At 35.5% G+C, this 18,431-nt stretch overlaps 1 protein-coding gene across 3 annotated transcripts; it reads left to right on the top strand.

Annotated features, from left to right (window-relative positions):
* Positions 1–1,691: 1,691 nt before the first annotated feature.
* Positions 1,692–17,248, top strand: LOC121798587 (piezo-type mechanosensitive ion channel homolog). Of its 3 annotated transcripts, none has more exons than XM_042197662.1 (21): positions 1,692–2,020; positions 2,442–2,522; positions 2,717–2,879; positions 3,010–3,167; positions 3,484–3,640; positions 3,784–3,970; positions 5,342–5,457; positions 6,144–6,228; positions 6,471–6,686; positions 6,770–6,947; positions 7,538–7,666; positions 7,810–7,983; positions 8,091–8,324; positions 8,531–10,075; positions 10,472–12,978; positions 13,118–13,513; positions 14,117–14,275; positions 14,912–15,418; positions 16,322–16,460; positions 16,536–16,680; positions 16,790–17,248. In XM_042197662.1, exons 1-21 carry the CDS (start codon positions 1,972–1,974, stop codon positions 16,923–16,925), a joined length of 7,461 nt encoding a protein of 2,486 aa, XP_042053596.1. In that variant the 5' UTR covers positions 1,692–1,971; the 3' UTR covers positions 16,926–17,248. The 3 variants fall into 3 exon arrangements, with proteins under 3 accessions (XP_042053596.1, XP_042053597.1, XP_042053598.1); XM_042197663.1 differs by having other exon boundaries at positions 2,720–2,879; XM_042197664.1 differs by lacking the exons at positions 1,692–2,020; positions 2,442–2,522; positions 2,717–2,879; ... (1 more) ...; positions 3,484–3,640; positions 3,784–3,970 and adding an exon at positions 4,453–4,589.
* The last annotated feature ends 1,183 nt before the right edge of the window (positions 17,249–18,431 follow it).

The following is an 18,431-nucleotide window of genomic DNA, read 5'->3' on the forward strand; positions in this document are numbered from 1 at the left end:
TTAATTCATATTTTCACAGAATTAAAATGCTTTTTAATTTTAAGTCTGATATTTAAATGTCAATACAGTTTATTAAAATGTCAACACAAATATGTGTTGAAATTTTAATGTGATCGTATTGACATTTTAAAGAAAAGTTAGCATTTAAATGCACTCTTGTGGCCATGTGGGGTTAATGTGATTGAAAAAGTATAATCCAAAGTAAGAGCGTCGAATATTCTTTTGTTTATCATTTCACAAATTTTATTTCGCATAATGAAATAAATATGAAAAAATTAAAATGACTCATGCATCGCACGAGCGTGATACTAGTCTGTTATAAAATGGAACTCACAAAATGGTCTGAATTGAATAGTATTGTCCTCCACCATGAGGAAACACCCTCCCTCTCTCTCTCTTGAAGTAAAGGTTCTTTGCTCTTCAATTGTGCCATTTTAATTTATATTGCGCCACTAAATAAACGTAAATTAACTTTTAACTCTATTACTCAAATTGAGAATCAAATTAAATTTGATAGTGAGATTTCGAAAACCTTATTCGGTTGATTACGAGATGAGCCCTATTCAATGTACAACCCTTCTTTTTTTTAATCATTCCTACCTTGCCACTTTAATTTTGAAATTAAAAAATTGGTTGTATTTTCCAATTTTTATGTCCATACCCATTTTGATGTACTCCTACTATGTAGTAAATCATGTCATAATTATATTATCAGCCGGATCAATAGCTCATAAATGTTATTAATAGCAGACCAACCACATATTTAGCGTATTATCGCCATATTTTTATATTCTAGGTAAATTGGGCTGATAAAATTGGGGTGTCAACCAATTGGACATATGTATCTGAAAAAGATATACTAGCATTCAAAAAAGAAGTTTTCAATATATTTATTTTAAAATTTTACATGGTTAGAATATAGTGTGTTAAAAAACCTAATTTTTTTTCTTTTGAAACTATCTTTTGAATAAATCAGATAAAAGAGATCGATACTTAAAGGAACCTTTACAAATAAATTATTTGATGGAATATAATAATAAAAAAAACCTTTACAAATACATGCTGTACCAACAGAAAAAATGCATTAGAAAAATTTAATTATCATATCGGGACTGTAATAGTTGCACAATAATGCTTGTCATTGGATTTTCGTCTTCCACATTTTGTAGAATATAAATTGATTAATAATCCTAACTAAAAAAAATGATGATTCAGTTTTGACTTTTGAGGTAGTACTCCTATAATTTTAATTTACACACAAGTTAAGTGATTCACATTCTGCCATTCTGGACATATTAATTGCATTTCCCTAAAGAGTTTGGGCCGATTGATCTTATAAGCCCAATATTTGTCTACTGGGCTCAAACATGAAAATGACCCAAGTTAAAAGACAATATTACCCTCTAAGTAATACACTATTCCTAAAGCCTGGTCACGATTGGATGAGCTATTATTCTACATATAAATTGATAGTTAGATTAATTATCTCAATAAAATTCAAAGAGTCTTAATTGTTGAATTGTATAGGGCGGCATATTTGAGAGGAAAGACATAGTAAAGTAAATATTATACTCAATTATTTGAAAATATTATTTTAAAGGTTTAGTCCCTTGAAATAGGGATTAGTGTCCATGTGTATCCGACTATGGAAAGCGAATATATATTCTAACCCGAATTTGATTTCTTTTCTTTATTTTCTAGAATTATCAATCAATCACTATTCTTGGAAAATGCTTTGATCTCTGCGAAGATTACTCCGCCAATCCGATTCAAACACATTCGTGTTTGCTGAGAAAAAATCTTAGCGCTGAACTGAAATCTTACCAGTTGGCTTTTATTATAGTCCCCTCTTTACTGGTTAAGTCAAATCCTTGATTGAACTACCAACTACAGCTCTTGATCCATCTCTCTGATTGATGGAAGCGCTTCGTGAAATTTGGCCACGAGATTGAGTTGTGGGAAGAGGGAATAATGGGGAAAGTTCTAGTTGGGTTTGTATTGCCCTTGTTGCTTTTGATAGGTATATCCTATTTCAGTTTAATCAGTTATTTCGTTTTATTCCATTCCAAAAGTTCTCAAGATTTTAGCTCCGTGTTAGCTTTGTTTCGATCTGAATGTGGCCATTGAGTTCACTCTTTAGAGTTTATTTCTTCTTTTTTACATAGACGTTGTGAATGGTACGAATTTTAGAGGAGTTTTGTATTGCAAGACTGAATTTTTAAGTTAATTACGTACTATTTGTTTTTCTTCTTTGCATCCTCTTGTTATGACCTTAAATTCGTGCCTGGGTTTTGGCAATTTTCTGTTGCATTGAGGCTAATTCTAATTCCATATCGTGTTTGTGATTTGCAGCTCCTAGAAATTGTTATGTTATGTATTTCAATGGTGTGGAACTTTTTTTTACTTACTATTGCTTCTTATAGTTTCTGTTATTCTTGCAGCTGGATTACTTAATTGGAGTCTGATTTCTTTCATCAATTTGGTGACTTCTCTTATTTTCCGGTTCTCTTCCCCTAAAACAGGTACTACTACATAGTATATGTGAACTAGAATTAGGCTACTTATCTGCTTATATATCAGCATTTATCTGCTCACATATCGTTTGATGGCATGTTTCTTCATTTTTACAAAGAGAACCTATTGGCATAGTTTTTTTTTTGATTTCCTGTTTGTTGCATGCCTCTTTTCATTGTTAATCTCTTTTCTTGTAATTCAGCAGGATTTGAATATGGAGGGAGAGTCCTGTCTTTGTGGTTTGTTTTCATATACTCGGCAGTTGTGATTGTTTCACAAGTAATTTTTTTAATTTTAAGCGCGGTTCTGGATTGGAGATGGACTGTTCCGGAAGCTTGGTGGATTGAGCTTATTGGACTTATGAAGTAGGAATTTTTTCCCCATTAAAAAGCTGCTTCTGCATTAATAAATTGATCTATATATTGCAATTTTCTCTTATATATGGTTAAATGGTAAGTGTAACCTGAATGGTGTTCAACATGTATGCTTCTGCAGCATTGATTCCTGGAGATCTCCCACAGTTATCTACTTCCTAGTAGTACAATTATTAGCAGGACTAGTTGCTTTCATTGAGATCAACAGAAGCAGATTTGGCTTTATCGGATCTCAAGATTCATGCTGGGGCCGTTTTTCTTTGCTTGTTGAACAAATAGGTTTGTCAAATTGACTAATATCCACTGTAGCTAATTATTGAGACATTGTTCTTGTTGCCTGTGTTGTTACTAGGAAAATATTTGCAGAAATTAACTTATATTCTTAAAATTTGCTACTACACACTCACAAGTGGAGACAGAACAATCAGAACTAATTGTACTAGATGCCTTCAATATTTCTATGCTAAGAATGGTTTTCGAATGAAATTTGTTATATCAACACCAAAATTTATGCGTAAAGGCAAAAAACTTTGAAATTAAGATCCCATTGTGATGTCATATCTTGCTAATAATGTTTATTTCCTCTCAATGGAAGGTTACCGTTTTCGGTTGGTTTGCTGCTTACTGCTCCCAGCTGTGCAGTTAGCTACAGGGATCAGCAATCCTTCTTGGCTTTCGTTGCCATTTTTCATTTGCAGTTGTGTTGGTCTTGTTGATTGGTCTCTGACAAGTAACTTTTTAGGCCTTTTCAGGTTGGTTATCCTTTCCAATATCGCTTAAAAGTTGTTCTTTTAGGTTTATAAAACAAAAAATGTTCTTCACTCGTACAAAGTGAGGAGCGGTGTTTCCCGAGCTCAGTTTTCCATTAGTGCTTATCTTCTTATACATTGTGAAGGTGGTGGAAGCTGCTTTGGTTATATGGTGGCTTCAATATTGGCCTACTCTATGCTTATCAGCTTCCTGTCGGGCTCACACAGTCTTTTCAAGAGATATCTGACTCAATTGGTCTGTACAAAGCTTCTGGAAGTTCTGACTGGCAAGAGATATGTAGTGGTATTTCCCTGATGGTGTTTTACTATATGGTACGCATTTGTTGATTATCTTTCAGAGTTGACACATAACTTTTCCTGTTGCCTTTGTTTGACTGATGATTAATTCCTGGATCTGTTAATGTGTATAACCAGTCTTATTTTAGGCTAATTACAATCATATTTGAGGTCTTTTATCCGTTTCTGTGTCTATCTACTACTTTAGATAGATCTTCTCATAGTATCAGTGAAACTCCTATTTCCTGTATCCTGATCAGTGATATGATTGAAATCTGAAAACGTAGCACATTGATAAATTTAATAGGTTTTGTTGTGAAGCTTATGTCGGGGTACTGTATCAGTCTCCTAATGAGAATATTAAGTCCATGTATATTTTAGAATTTTCTTCTCAGCCATTTCAACAGAAGTTTGGCATGCATTTTGTAGAACAAATAGTTGAGGTTGTATGCTTCATTCTGAAAAAGGTACATGTTCCTTTTACTTGCAGGAACTTCATACAACTCATTCAATTGTTGAAACTGGCCAACTTAGATAAATTTTTATTCATAACTGAGGACCTCTCTTTGGTTATTCTGTAAACACTGAATGAAATAAAGTGAGGTCAACAACACAATCATTGATGCATATTAGTTCTTCGGAAGCCACATAAATCGTAAGTACTTCCATGGAAATTTCATATGTTTCTTCATAATTATGATAGAACATTGGTTGTAGTGAAAATATGATTATATGAGTAACTTAAACCACTCAAGGGCTTCACATAGGTAAATTTGATTGAATATAAGGTTATAGAAGGCTATTTTTAAGGGACAACAAAAATTTCCAGTTTAGGTGAAAAAGGGATAACAGCAGGATTGCTTGTAATGAACTCATCCCTTGACTATAATCATGATTTATGCTCTGAAGTTCCGAAGAAATTTTAGGTACTGTAGGTTAGTGGATGAGGATCACTACATTGTAGCCATGTATTTAATAACAATGATTACAAGACTCTAGAGATGATGAAAGATGGGGTATTGTTTTTGCTCCAGTTTCTGCCTTTCGGTATCCCAAATAACAAACTATTATATGTAATTTGGCACATGCATGACACATATATGGATGCATATATGTTATGCAGAAGGGCCACTTTCGTAGCCTCTACTTTGCTTGCTAACTCTCCACTCTCCCAGTTATTTTGAGTTTATTGAACTTATGCACATCCACTGTTTTTCATACTGGCAAGAAAAAGCTTCCTTAGAGGAACCTCGACAGCAATACAATATAGTGTTCCATACTAATTGAACTATAAGAGTAGCATGTATGGTGTGAAGATTTGTTATTCCATGTGATGTCATAGATAAACTGCTATTTGATGATTGGTTTAAAGAATAATTAATATTTAATCTTTAAGTACATGTGCAGCTCTCTTTTGTAAAACATGATTTGGAAGACATGGAATTCATGATGTCCATGAGAGAAGGCAGCCTGACTGAACAACTTCTTCCCACGAGAAATTCCTTTTTTGTTCGCCAGCTGAGGTGAAAAATGTGTCTGTCATTTGATTGTAATTTCATCTTTTCAATCCAGGCAAATTTCTTCATGCTGCAACAGAACATAAATTTTCATACTTTGTGAATAATTATGAAAGCTAGTGTTATTTGGATGGTATTATCTGCTTGATTTGCTCTGTCTTCTAAAATTATTAATTTTTTGTTGTATTAAGACTTTGATTTATAACTGTTATGTAGTACTCCCTCCGTCCCATAAAAATAAGGACATTTTCCATTTTGGGATGTCCCATAATAATATCCTTCTATTTTTAGTAACTTTTTTCTCTCTAGTAAGGTGGACCCGATTCTCCACCAATAATACTTATAATTACTTTTTCGTTCTATCTCTCACTTACTTTACCAATTGTGCATTAATTCCCGTGCCGTCCCAAATGTCCATATTTTTGTGGGATGGAAGGAGTATAAATTATGGATTTTCTTGGCAGAGATATTTTTTTTTCTTTAGTCATTTTATTATGTTAAGGTTATGTGACATCTTTGCGAACATTACTTTTTTGTATTATGTCTTGTTAGTTTGTTAGTCTTATCTTTCACATTTTCTTATGTTAAAAGTATATGGCACATGTGCTTTCAGTCATCTGTAGTAATAATTATAAGTTTATATGCAGTCTGTGCTGTTCACTATCTTGTTAAATATTCTCTATGATTTTCAGGTCTGGTGTGAGGCATACTAACATTTTATTGAGGGGGACAATATTCAGGTTTTTTAGCATCAACTGGTTCACTTATGGTTTCCCGGTATGCATTCACACACTTGATTTGTTTCCTCTATGGATGTATGTTTGAACTTAAAACTCTTGTGGGATGCTGGATAAAATGACTTATGCAAGTCGTTGAGGTTTTTTATAGGAGAAATTAGACATGGATGAATCTGATTCAGAAGGGTCTTACTTGTATCAGTAACTTAATTCAAACATGATTAATGCTATTTTAAATTTTAAATGTAAATATGACAGCTATCCTTGTTTTCATTATGACAGGTATCCTTGTTTGCCCTTTCATATTGGAGCTTCAATTTTGCAAGTATATGTGCATTTGCATTACTTGCATATGTTGGGTATGTTTTGTATGCTTTTCCATCTTTGGTCTCGTTGCACCGGTTAAATGGGCTGCTTCTGGTTTTCATTCTCTTGTGGGCCATAAGCACTTACATTTTTAATGTGGCTTTTGCATACGTGAACTGGAAACTCGGGAAGGTACCTTCTTTCTTGACCTTCAACACCAGTTTTGTGAGCCTGAGTTTGGATGGAGTTTACTTATGTTTTTCCTTCTTACTCAGGATATGGAGATATGGGAGATGGTTGGGTTATGGCATTATCCTATCCCTGGTTTTTTCCTTCTGGCACAGTTCTGTCTTGGGGTTCTTGTTGCTCTTGGTAATCTTGTTAACAACTCGGTATTTTTTTTCCTATCAAATGAGGAGAGACAACTGTCAGATGAGAACAGGACCGAGGAAGGTACGGATGTATATATTAACACCACCGAAGTGGCAATACATCCTTGCAAAAAGTTAAGATGGTGTAGTCATTTGCTTCTTATGTCTTGAAGATCATGCTCTCAGTTAGTCCACACTGTTTAGATGACCACCCCCCACTTCTGTTCTAATCACTTAAATGCACTGCTCACAAGTAATTCTTTAGTGCATCAACTGAGTTTGGTTTGAATATTACTCCTTTTAGCCAGGAGTACTGCACTGATTATAATTATTCTTGGCTTCTCTCATATGCTGTTGGGAAAAATAAATCTGTCTAAAATTTCTAGCAGTGGCTATGAATGGTGTGTGTTTTCATGGTTGTATTCAAGGCTTCTCGAGTAGTACACATTCTCATATCTCAGTAAAGATGACCTAGAGACTATCATTCACGTAATGATTGGTCATCTACAACTTGTTATATTGTAGATAAATGTATGGTTTGAGTTCCTTATTGTTCATGGGTTTGAGAGTTTTTATATTGATCTACTGCTTATTTCATTCTTGTTATGATTATTTTTACCCTATTTAAGCAAAGATGCTCTCATGTTATACCTAACTACCATATGTTCACAGTAAAAGAAGATGCCAAGGTCTTGATTGTAGCCACAATTGCTTGGGGACTCCGGAAATGTGCTCGGCCTATTATGCTATTACTCATTTTTCTGATAGCTGCAAAACCTGGTTTAGTTCATGCTGTTTATAGTACGTCAAAGTATTTTTAATAATATTTCATATATCATTCTATTTTGCCTTTTCCTTCCTCTTTCTCTTCCTTATAATCTAGTGTAACTGCAGCCTGCATGAATGGATGTTCAGTATTCTGATTAGTGTAAACTTTCTTTCAGTAATATTCTTCTTTGCATACCTTTTGAGCCATCAAATCAATAAAAGGATGCGTCAGTGTCTTATTCTTCTGTGCGAGGCTCACTTTGCTGCTCTATACATTCTTCAGCTTAGTCTTGTATCCCGAAAATTGGAGCAGAAAGGCTCTATCAGTTTGGAAGTGCTACAAGAATTAGGTGTGGGATTTTCTTAGTCTTATCTTAAATGCTTACCTGTATCACTGCTAATTTTCCTGCATTCTCAATTATCAATGTTTGCTAATTGGTTTGTGAAATGTTTATAGGTCTTGTACAAAGTGATAGTACTTGGGAGTTCCTTGAAATAGCTCTTCTTGCATGCCTTTGTGCCATTCATAACCATGGTTTTGAAATGCTGTTCTCGTTTTCTAAAACTGTCCAACACACACCATATCCTCCCATTGGATTTGGCATTCTGAAAGCTGGTCTAAACAAATCTGTCCTTTTGTCAGTTTATACCACCTTCAACACCAGAGATCCTCGCAGCAATAGTTCCCATGGTACGGCCATATTTTTCATGGATTATAGATATCATTTGTCCAATTCTTTTGCACTTTAAACTATATACATATGCTGAGTTCCTTCTTGTCATCACACATGCATGACAATTGGTTGTCCCTAAAATCGTTTATTCGTGTTATCTGTGGTGTAGTCAAAAGATACTGTATCATCCTGTAATCATGTGCTTCTTTTGTCCATCTTTCAGAGAGAAGGGTAGCATTGTATCTCAGTGCAATTGGGGAGAAGTTCTTATCAATATATCGATCATTTGGAACCTATATTGCTTTTCTCACCATTTTGTTTGCGGTATATCTTGTGAGACCTAATTACACATCGTTTGGTTACATTTTTCTTCTCCTCATCTGGATCATCGGAAGACAGCTTGTTGAGAGGACAAAACAGCGCCTATGGTTTCCACTCAAGGCATATGCGATTGTTGTTTTCATTTTCATTTATATTTTAAGTATTTTTCCCACTTTGGAGACATGGATGTCCAAAAAGGTTAATCTTTATGTCTGTTTTGGCTATAATACTGAAGCCTCTTTGCTAGAAAACCTTTGGGAGTCTCTAGCAATTGTAATTGTCATGCAACTTTATAGCTATGAGAGAAGGCAAAGCAAACGCATGAACTTGGAAGATGCTGATCCATTGCAGTTTGGGATTTTGGGGTTCATTAAACGGTTTTTGATCTGGCACAGTCAAAAGATTCTGTTCGTGGCATTGTTCTACGCTTCATTATCTCCAATAAGTGCATTTGGTTTTCTGTATATTCTAGGTCTCATCTTGTCATCTGCGTTCCCTAAAGCATCTAGAATCCCATCCAAAACATTCTTAATATATACGGGATTCCTGATTTCAGTTGAGTATCTTTTCCAGATATTCGGTAAATTGGCTCAAATGTTTCCAGGACAAAAACACCATGATTTGTCCCTTTTCCTGGGTTTACAGGTCTATGCACCTAGTTTGAAGGGCCTAGAAGCAGGTTTAAGGCCAAAAGTGCTGGTAATTGCTGCATGCATCCTTCAGTATAATGTTTTTCACTGGTTGGAAAGAATGTCTGGTTCTCTTCCGAATGCAGGGAGATCAGAGGAACCTTGTCCTTTATTTTTTTCGGAGGAAGATGTTTCTACTGTTGTTTCAACCCCCAGCAGGGATAGTGAGGCATCATCTGAATCTAGTGAGCCGCCCCATCAAAGGATAAGGAGCAATTCACGGTCATCTTTTCGACATGCAAATGATCAACCATCTCAAGATTTGTCTCCCGGTAGAGGCTTTCATGAAAATGGAAGCAATAGAAAATTCTCTTTTGGTTATATCTGGGGAAGCATAAAGGAAAGTCACAAGTGGAACAAGAAAAAAGTTGTTTCCTTGAGGCAGGAGAGGTTTGAAATGCAGAAGACAATGCTAAAAGTTTATTTGAAGTTTTGGATAGAAAACATGTTCAACCTCTTTGGGCTTGAGATCAACATGTTAGCCCTGCTACTTGCCAGTTTTGCCCTGTTAAATGCTCTGTCTCTGTTCTATATTGCCTCTCTTGCTACTTGTGTTCTGTTGGCGCGCCCTATCATACAGAGGCTTTGGCCAGTATTTGTTACTCTTTTTGCTATCATTCTTCTTGCTGAATATTTTGCAATGTTGAGCACTATGATGCCTTTCAGTCAACATGTACCTACTTCAACTGATACATGTTGTCATGATTGTTGGAAAAACTCGAGTATATACTTCCAGTACTGTGAAATGTGTTGGCTGGGTATGACTTTTTTCTCATTTGTTTTTTTTTCTACTCTTGAAACGGAAACACAGACACACACACACACACACACACACACACACATATTACCTCTCCCATCTCCCGTTTGTTGGTGCACTCTATATATTTCCTACAATTACATGTAGTTCCAAAAATATTCTGAACACTTGTTCGGTTCTTAGTTTCGGTTAGGTTCCTGACATAGAAATACTACTTGTAGTCAAGAACTAAAATTTCTGTACATAGATACTCATCAGAAGATTCAAAACTAATTAATACACTGAACTTGTCTGCTGCTACCCCTTCCACTTCCTATCTCTGAATGCTGATAGTTTCCGTAGTTATATCCTCAAGAACTAGTTTCTGATGTTTTATGTTATTTATATAATATTGCAGGGATAGTAGTTGATGACCCCCGAATGCTGATCAGTTATTATATGGTATTTATGCTGGCATGTTTTAAACTCCGGGCAGACCGTGCACCCAGTTATTCATGGTCATCTACTTATCATCAGATGGTTTCTCAACATAAAAATGCTTCTGTTTGGCGAGATATCTCATTTGAAACCAAGAGCATGTGGACTATTCTGGATTATTTGAGGGTTTACTGCTATTGTCACCTATTGGATCTGGTACTTACTCTCATTTTAATCACAGGAACCTTGGAGTATGATATCCTGCACCTTGGATACCTTGGTTTTGCTCTAATTTTCTTCCGCATGAGGCTTACCATATTAAAGAAGAAAAATAAGATCTTTAAGTTCTTAAGAGTGTACAATTTTGCTGTTATTGTTCTCTCTCTGGCGTATCAATCTCCTTTTGTTGGTGACTTTACTGCAGGGAAGTGTGAAACTATTGATTACATCTATGAGGTGATTGGATTTTATAAATATGATTATGGATTTAGGATCACCTCAAGATCTGCTCTGGTCGAAATAATCATTTTTGTTCTGGTATCTTGTCAGTCATATATGTTCTCTTCCTCAGAATTTGATTATGTATTTCGATATCTTGAGGCTGAACAAATTGGTGCAATCGTTCGAGAGCAAGAGAAGAAAGCTACTTGGAAGACTGAACAGTTGCAGCACATTCGTGAATCTGAAGAGAAGAAACGTCAGCGTAACTTACAAGTGGAGAAGATGAAAGCTGAAATGCTCAATTTGCAAATTCAGCTCCATGGTATGAATTCTCCTACTGCTGGTGCTGATTCCTCACCTGCTAACGAAGGATTGAGGAGAAGGAAAAATGCTTCACTTAATTCAAAAGAAACTGGCAATGCTGAGAAGCAGGATGGTGATACCAATGCTGAGAAACAGGATGGTGATACCAATGCTGGTTTAGTTTTCCCATCTCATCTGTATGAATCTCCCAGAAGCTTAAGAGCAGAAAATCCATTTGCTGTAGAATTTACAAAGCCACAAATGTATGCTTCATTCAGTGAGATAACTGAAGTTAGGGATGATGCTAGTTATACTGCTGGTAATGATTCAGATGAAGTGAAGAAAGGTAAAGCCCAGTCGAAGGAAAATCATTTAGCTTCTGCTGTACAACTGATAGGTGATGGTGTTTCTCAGGTTCAATCAATTGGGAATCAGGCAGTTAGCAGTCTCGCTGATTTTCTGAACATCTCACCTGAAGACTCAGATTCAAATGAACCCCCATCTTTGCAAGATGGATGTTCAACTGATGAAAGAAGCACAAATGATAAGCAGACACACTTGAGTAGTTCATCTTCTGTGCTATCTGACAAGAGTAGAACTTCAGGATTTGCAAGTTGGCCGATTGGACGTATAATCCGTCATATATGGTCTCAGATGCGGTCAAACAATGATATAGTGTGCTACTGTTGTTTTATTCTTGTATTCCTATGGAACTTCAGTTTACTTTCCATGGTTTACTTGGCGGCTCTGTTTCTATATGCTCTTTGCGTGAATACTGGGCCAAGTTACGTCTTCTGGGTTATAATGCTAATCTATACAGAAATTTATATTTTGGTTCAGTATTTATACCAAATAATCATACAGCATTGTGGTTTCAACATCCAGTCAGACCTTCTCCTTGAATTGGGGTTTCCTACAAAAAAGATAACATCAGCATTTGTTATCAGTTTACTACCCTTGTTTTTGCTGTATCTATTTACTCTAATACAAAGCTCTATTACTGCAAAGGATAGTGAATGGATTTCAGTAGGATTTGGTAATGGTAAAGGGGGGCTACTAAACCGAGAGCAGGTCCAAATAGGATCTTGCTGGAGTGAGAAATCAAAGAAGTGTTTCCAATTAATTAAACGAGTGGTCATATCAGTGGTGACTAACTGTTGTAGATATTGGAAATCACTGACTCAAGAAGCAGAATCTCCTCCATACTTTATTCAATTGTCCATGGATGTCAAAGCATGGCCAGAAGATGGGATTCAGCCTGAGAGGATTGAGTCTGGAATAAATCGCCTGCTGCAGCTAGTGCACGATGAAAACTGCAAAAATGAAATGCTTAATCCTTGCCCTTGTGCCAGCAAGGTTCAAATTCGTAGCATTGAAAAAAGTTCTGAAAACCCAGGTGTGGCCCTGGCTGTTTTTGAGGTGGTTTATGTCTCTTCATTGACTGACTGTAAGCCAGCAGAACAATTCAAATCTCTTACTCCAGCCTCTGATATAGCAAAGGAAATACTTAGGGCACAGGAGAAGGAACTTAATTTGAAAGTTGGATTCCCTTACTGTATAATCTCAGTGATTGGAGGTGGCAGGAGAGAAATTGATCTTTATGCCTATATTTTTGGTGCTGACTTGACTGTCTTCTTTCTGGTTGCCATATTCTACCAAACAGTTATAAAAAATAAAAGTGAAATTCTGGAGTACTATCAGCTTGAGGATCAATTTCCTAAAGAATATGTATTTATGCTAATGGTAAGGAAAATAAATACAGATTGCTATATCTAACTGAATATTTTTTTTCATCATGTGGGGCTATACTCAATTTAATGCGCATGACTTATAAAATTTGCTTGGTTTTCATTTAACATGCTTGAATTTTCTTCTTGTGCAGATAATATTCTTCTTGATTGTTGTTGATCGCGTCATATACCTCTGTTCATTTGCAACTGGAAAAGTCATCTTTTACATTTTCAGCATCTTTCTTTTCACTTATGCTGTCACCCAGTATGCTTGGAATATGGATACTTCACGAAAGAGTACTGCTGGGTTAGCCATTCGAGCAATCTATCTTACGAAATCAGTTTCTTTGGTATTACAAGCCATGCAGATTCGATATGGTGTTCCTCATCAAAGCACATTGTATCGCCAATTTCTAACCAGTGAAGTTTCTCGTGTTAACTATCTGGGTTATAGGCTGTATCGGGCTTTACCTTTTCTGTATGAGCTGCGTTGCGTCCTTGATTGGTCATGCACTGCAACGTCCTTGACGATGTACGACTGGTTAAAGGTGAGTCTTCAAGTTTTGTACAGTGTATTTCTGCCAACCATGCATGTGGAACTGTTGTTCTCAATTCCCAAAGTTTTGTTTTCAAACTAAGCTGCACTCTTTAGCAGTCACTTAGTAGGAAGTAAAGAAAATTTCCAAAATACTATTTTCTCTGATGCCTTATTGAAGTGTACTTTGATCAATAGACTGATTACTTTCCTGCATAATGTCTTAAGACTGTCAGGTTGTAGTACACAGGAGAAAGTGATCTATTTGGCCAAATTTAGAGTAATATTAGTGAATGTTAGTTTATTTTATGATAAGAGAAAAAAGTTACACAACTTGGACAATCCAGAGTGGAAGATAAGGAATCATTCCAAGGCTTACCGCAGAACCAACGCAAATTACAACCTGCTGCAGATTTAGCTTATTCATGTACACCTTTTCCATCAGGCATCAGTTTTTCATATTGTTGACACCCCTATTTGTTGTGCCATATTGACTTGGTAGTTTGGAGTATTATTGTGAAAGATGGGTCATGTGGTCATAAAAGTTGGTCAAAGTAATACATCAGCTATATCAATAAAATTAAATTAATAGTGATGTTTCTATCTTCTCTTTCAGTTGGAGGACATAAATGCAAGTTTGTACCTTGTCAAATGTGATAATGTTCTGAACAGAGCTTCTCATAAACAAGGAGAGAAGCAGACGAAGATGACAAAGCTTTGCAACGGCATATGTCTCTTCTTCATTCTAATCTGTGTTATTTGGACCCCAATGTTGGTAAGAAATTCCTCGCACGACTCTGCTCTGTGATTGTGTAGTGACACTCTTATTAGTATAAATATTAAAATATCAAATAGCAATGAAGATAATGACATATCTATTTGTGTTAGCTTATGTGGTGTAATGTATATTGATCTGACCTTTTAATAAACCGCATAAGCATAATGAATATTGAAACAATTCCATGCGCTATACTTTATGATGTTCCTAATTTTCCTTTTAGAGTACAAAATATAGGGATACTTTATCCGATTGCAAGTTGGGTGATAAAAAGAATCACCAGACAATTCTCTCAGCTTCTAGTTTCTTGACCATCTAATTGTTATGCTAATTTCCGTTTTTATCTCTGAATACAATTGTATTAGATGGTGAAAATAAAGGTTTGTGTAATGGTTTTTCTTTGTAAAGGGTTCCTGTGAGTCTTTTGCAAGTACTGATTCCAGTTAACTCACATTGTTCATCTTAATTTCTTCTTGAGATGCAACTTAGTTGGGAATGGTAAGAAAAGATTAACGGTAGATATACATTCTTTTGCCAAATCCTGGAAATGGTGGTCCTATATATGAACAATGTCATTTTTAAGATTTTTGTGTTTGTTCGTTGAAGGTATAAGTGTCAACCTTTTTTCTACAGATGTACAGTAGCGGTAATCCAACTAACATAGCAAATCCAGTCAATGATGCTAGTTTTCAGCTTGAAATCAAGACAACTGGTGGCAGATTGATCTTGTACCAGACAACTCTTTGTGAAATAATTCCATGGGACAAAGTGCAGTCCAACGATATTGATCCACAAAATTATTTGGACTCATACAATGTGAATGACATTCAGCTTATTTGCTGCCAAGCTGATGCAAGCACTATGTGGCTCGTCCCTGCTGTCGTGCAGAAGCAGTTTATTCAGTCTCTATACGGTGGTATGGAAATGAAAATTTCTTGGATAGTTACAAGGGACCGACCCAAAGGCAAGGAAAATGTGAAATATGACAGGAGTGTCGATCCATCAAGTCTTCCTGATCCATCAGAAGTTGAGAGGGTTCTCAATGGTTCCTCTGCCTCAAGCAGCTTTAGGATTTACAATATCTATCCAAGAAATTTCCGTGTTACTGGTTCTGGAGAAGTTAGGCCTGTTGATCAAGTGGTATGCTTCTGAACTTTCTTTATATTGTAACCAATATTATTAGCAATCTTTCTAGGTCTTCGAAGTTCATTTAAACTGCATAGGTAATGACGTCATGATTTGAATTAATCTCCCATAAATTGGTGATCACCATATTGTAGAGAATGCTTGATTTAGTCTGTATTTTTAATTTAAAGCATCAACGTGTTGGCATTAATTGAATGGTGAAATGCTTGCTGCAGTATTACAAAATCAACCCATTTACACTGCAAAACATGAGTCATGGGGAAACTCTCTCCGTAGCCCACAACCACACACAAACACAGTTGTCACGCAGTGATTTGAATCATTTATTTGGAGGAGACGGTTATATTAAATCTGAAAGTTGTAATGGTTTAAGTTTGTATTCAAAGTCTACTTGTTCTGATTACAAGAAAAAATGTTTCACATACTATTTTGTTTATATAAACCTAATTACCACAATTCCGGAGATAATGAAAAATACTTGGTTTATATGTTCCTAATTTCTTATAAACATGACTCATCTCTATAATGTGAGATACTTTTTTATATTGCTAATTGTTTTGCCTTGAAACTGAACCATTAACTTCATTTGGTTCTCAGTTTAAGCCTCTTGTCCAATGCGTGACATCAAATGGTATGTTGTGTAGCCACCCCTTGTAAATACTGCACCTCCTGAAGTTCATTAAAGGGGGGACCTTTACATCTAAAATGTTTGTGTTTGTGCAATTGTGTGCAAATGGATTATGTATAGCTTCATCTCATGTTTTGTGATTGAATGTTCAACCTTGAGGTCCAGAGAATGATAGATAACGTGGATTTGTTGTGTAACTGCACTCTTTATTTCAAAAGAAATGGTGACTTCTCCTGTAGCTTTTGCTAACTTTGTATATTCTAAAACAGTCTCTTGTGAATGCGGATCTTGTCTTACACCGTGAGACTGATGATTGGTGGTCATTCCAAGATATCAATCCTCCAGATGCAGATGCCTGTAGAGGATTGTCCGGGCCTATGGCTGTTGTCGTATCAGAGGAAAGCCCACGTTAGTATTTACAACCTTATTACGTGTGATTGGATCTTGTTGCATCTTTTTTATTAATCCATTGAATTGTTCCAGAGGGATTTCTTGGCGAGACGCTTAGCAAATTCAGCATTTGGGGACTGTACATCACATTCGTTCTTGCTGTTGGCCGGTTTATTAGAATGCAGTGTTCTGACCTACGGATGCGTATACCCTTTGAGAATCTCCCTTCATGCGACAGGTATCATTGTCATCAGCGGATTTTCGTAGTTGCTTTATGTCATTTAACAACTCCCTTGCATCATCTCTCTCATTATGACCCTAAGTTTCCGGTTTTATCGTGTCCTTAGGCTGATCGCCATCTGTGAGGACATATATGCTGCAAGAGCAGAAGGTGAACTTGGAGTTGAAGAGGTCCTCTACTGGACACTGGTTAAAATTTACAGATCACCTCATATGCTGCTCGAGTACACGAAGCCCGACTAGTTTTTGCAGATTGGATACCCCTATATGACAGGAAGGATCGATGGAGTAAACTTCTATGAGAATGTAGTACTAACCCAGCTGCTGTTTTTAGTTTTGAGAAAAGGGCAACGCCTGTTGTGTATAGTCTTATTATACAGACTCCTAAAGCATTGTTGTAATCATATGTTCAGAATACAAAACTCCTAAACCTGGTTGTAAATTAGTAAAACATATATTCTGAAAATGGCATACGAAAAGTTCAAACTTGTAACCTGTTCTTGTAACCACAGATGTAGAAAAACAACTTTCATGACTTCCATAAATACATATATACCTTTTTTTAATATACTTTTAGTTGGTTTTTTATTTTGATTAAAATTCATTTTTGATTCTATGATTTTAGCAAAGAACGTTGTTGGATAGCTTCGAGTCCTTAACTTTATGAATTGTGCCAACAATTGACGATGATAGGGTTTCATACGTGATGTGAATTGTGATAATTTCAACCAATATTTTTGCTGATAAGTGATTGCTTGCCTTGAAATCCCACGGTGGTGGCAAATTTGTTTGGAGGAAGTTAGTTAGTGCATGCATGCGATGACATTTTTCCCTCAAAATTTGCAAATCTATTTTCTATTTACACTGAAACACGGAAAGTTTAATTAATATTTCATCCAGGTCATTAAAAAAAATGATACTACCCTCGTCCCGCATTAATTGTCACATTTATTTTTCTGCATTCATTTTGTAAAAATAATAATAAATAGTTAAAGTCGAGAAATAGTAAAATAAGAGAGAGAATAAGGTAGAAAATAGTCTTTTTTACATTATTCTTTCTCTTGCTTTACTATTTTTCCATTTTAACTATTTATTATCATTTTTACAAAACAACGAGTGCAGAAAAAGTAAATGTGTCAGTTAATGCAGGACGAAGGTAGTAACTTTTTTTTGGTTATCCAACTATAAATGATACTCCCTCCGTCCCGGACTACTCGCACATTTCCTTTTCGGCACGGAGATTAAGGAATGAGTGTATAGCAAAGTCAACAATTGCGGCTGTAGGTGATAATTTTTACTAAAAATGGAAAGAGTGCAAATAACTTGGGACGCCCAGAAAGGAAATAAGTGCAAGTAGTCCGGGACGGAGGGAGTATATTTTTATAAAATAAAATAATATTTTTTTTTTCTCTTATTTTATTCTTTCTCTACTTAGCTCACAAAACAACAATTATAGTTATAAAGGCAAAAACAAATGTTTCAAGTAATTTTTGTAAAATATAAAAATTAAAAATTAATCAAAGCTTTATTCGTTTTATTTAAAATTAGTACTTTCTTAATGACACATAATTTTATGTGGAATTGTTGAGTGATAAAAAAATTAAAATAATTACTATATTAATGAGAATGATTTATTCTCAAAGTTGATATGAAAACTTAAAACGAAAAGGTAGACAAATTAAAACGAAAAATAAAGAGATGACATATAAAGCCCAAATGAAGTTAACAGCGGCCCAAATATGTAGTGTT

Source organism: Salvia splendens, chromosome 4, assembly GCF_004379255.2.
Source record: "Salvia splendens isolate huo1 chromosome 4, SspV2, whole genome shotgun sequence".
Taxonomy (NCBI): domain Eukaryota; kingdom Viridiplantae; phylum Streptophyta; class Magnoliopsida; order Lamiales; family Lamiaceae; genus Salvia; species Salvia splendens.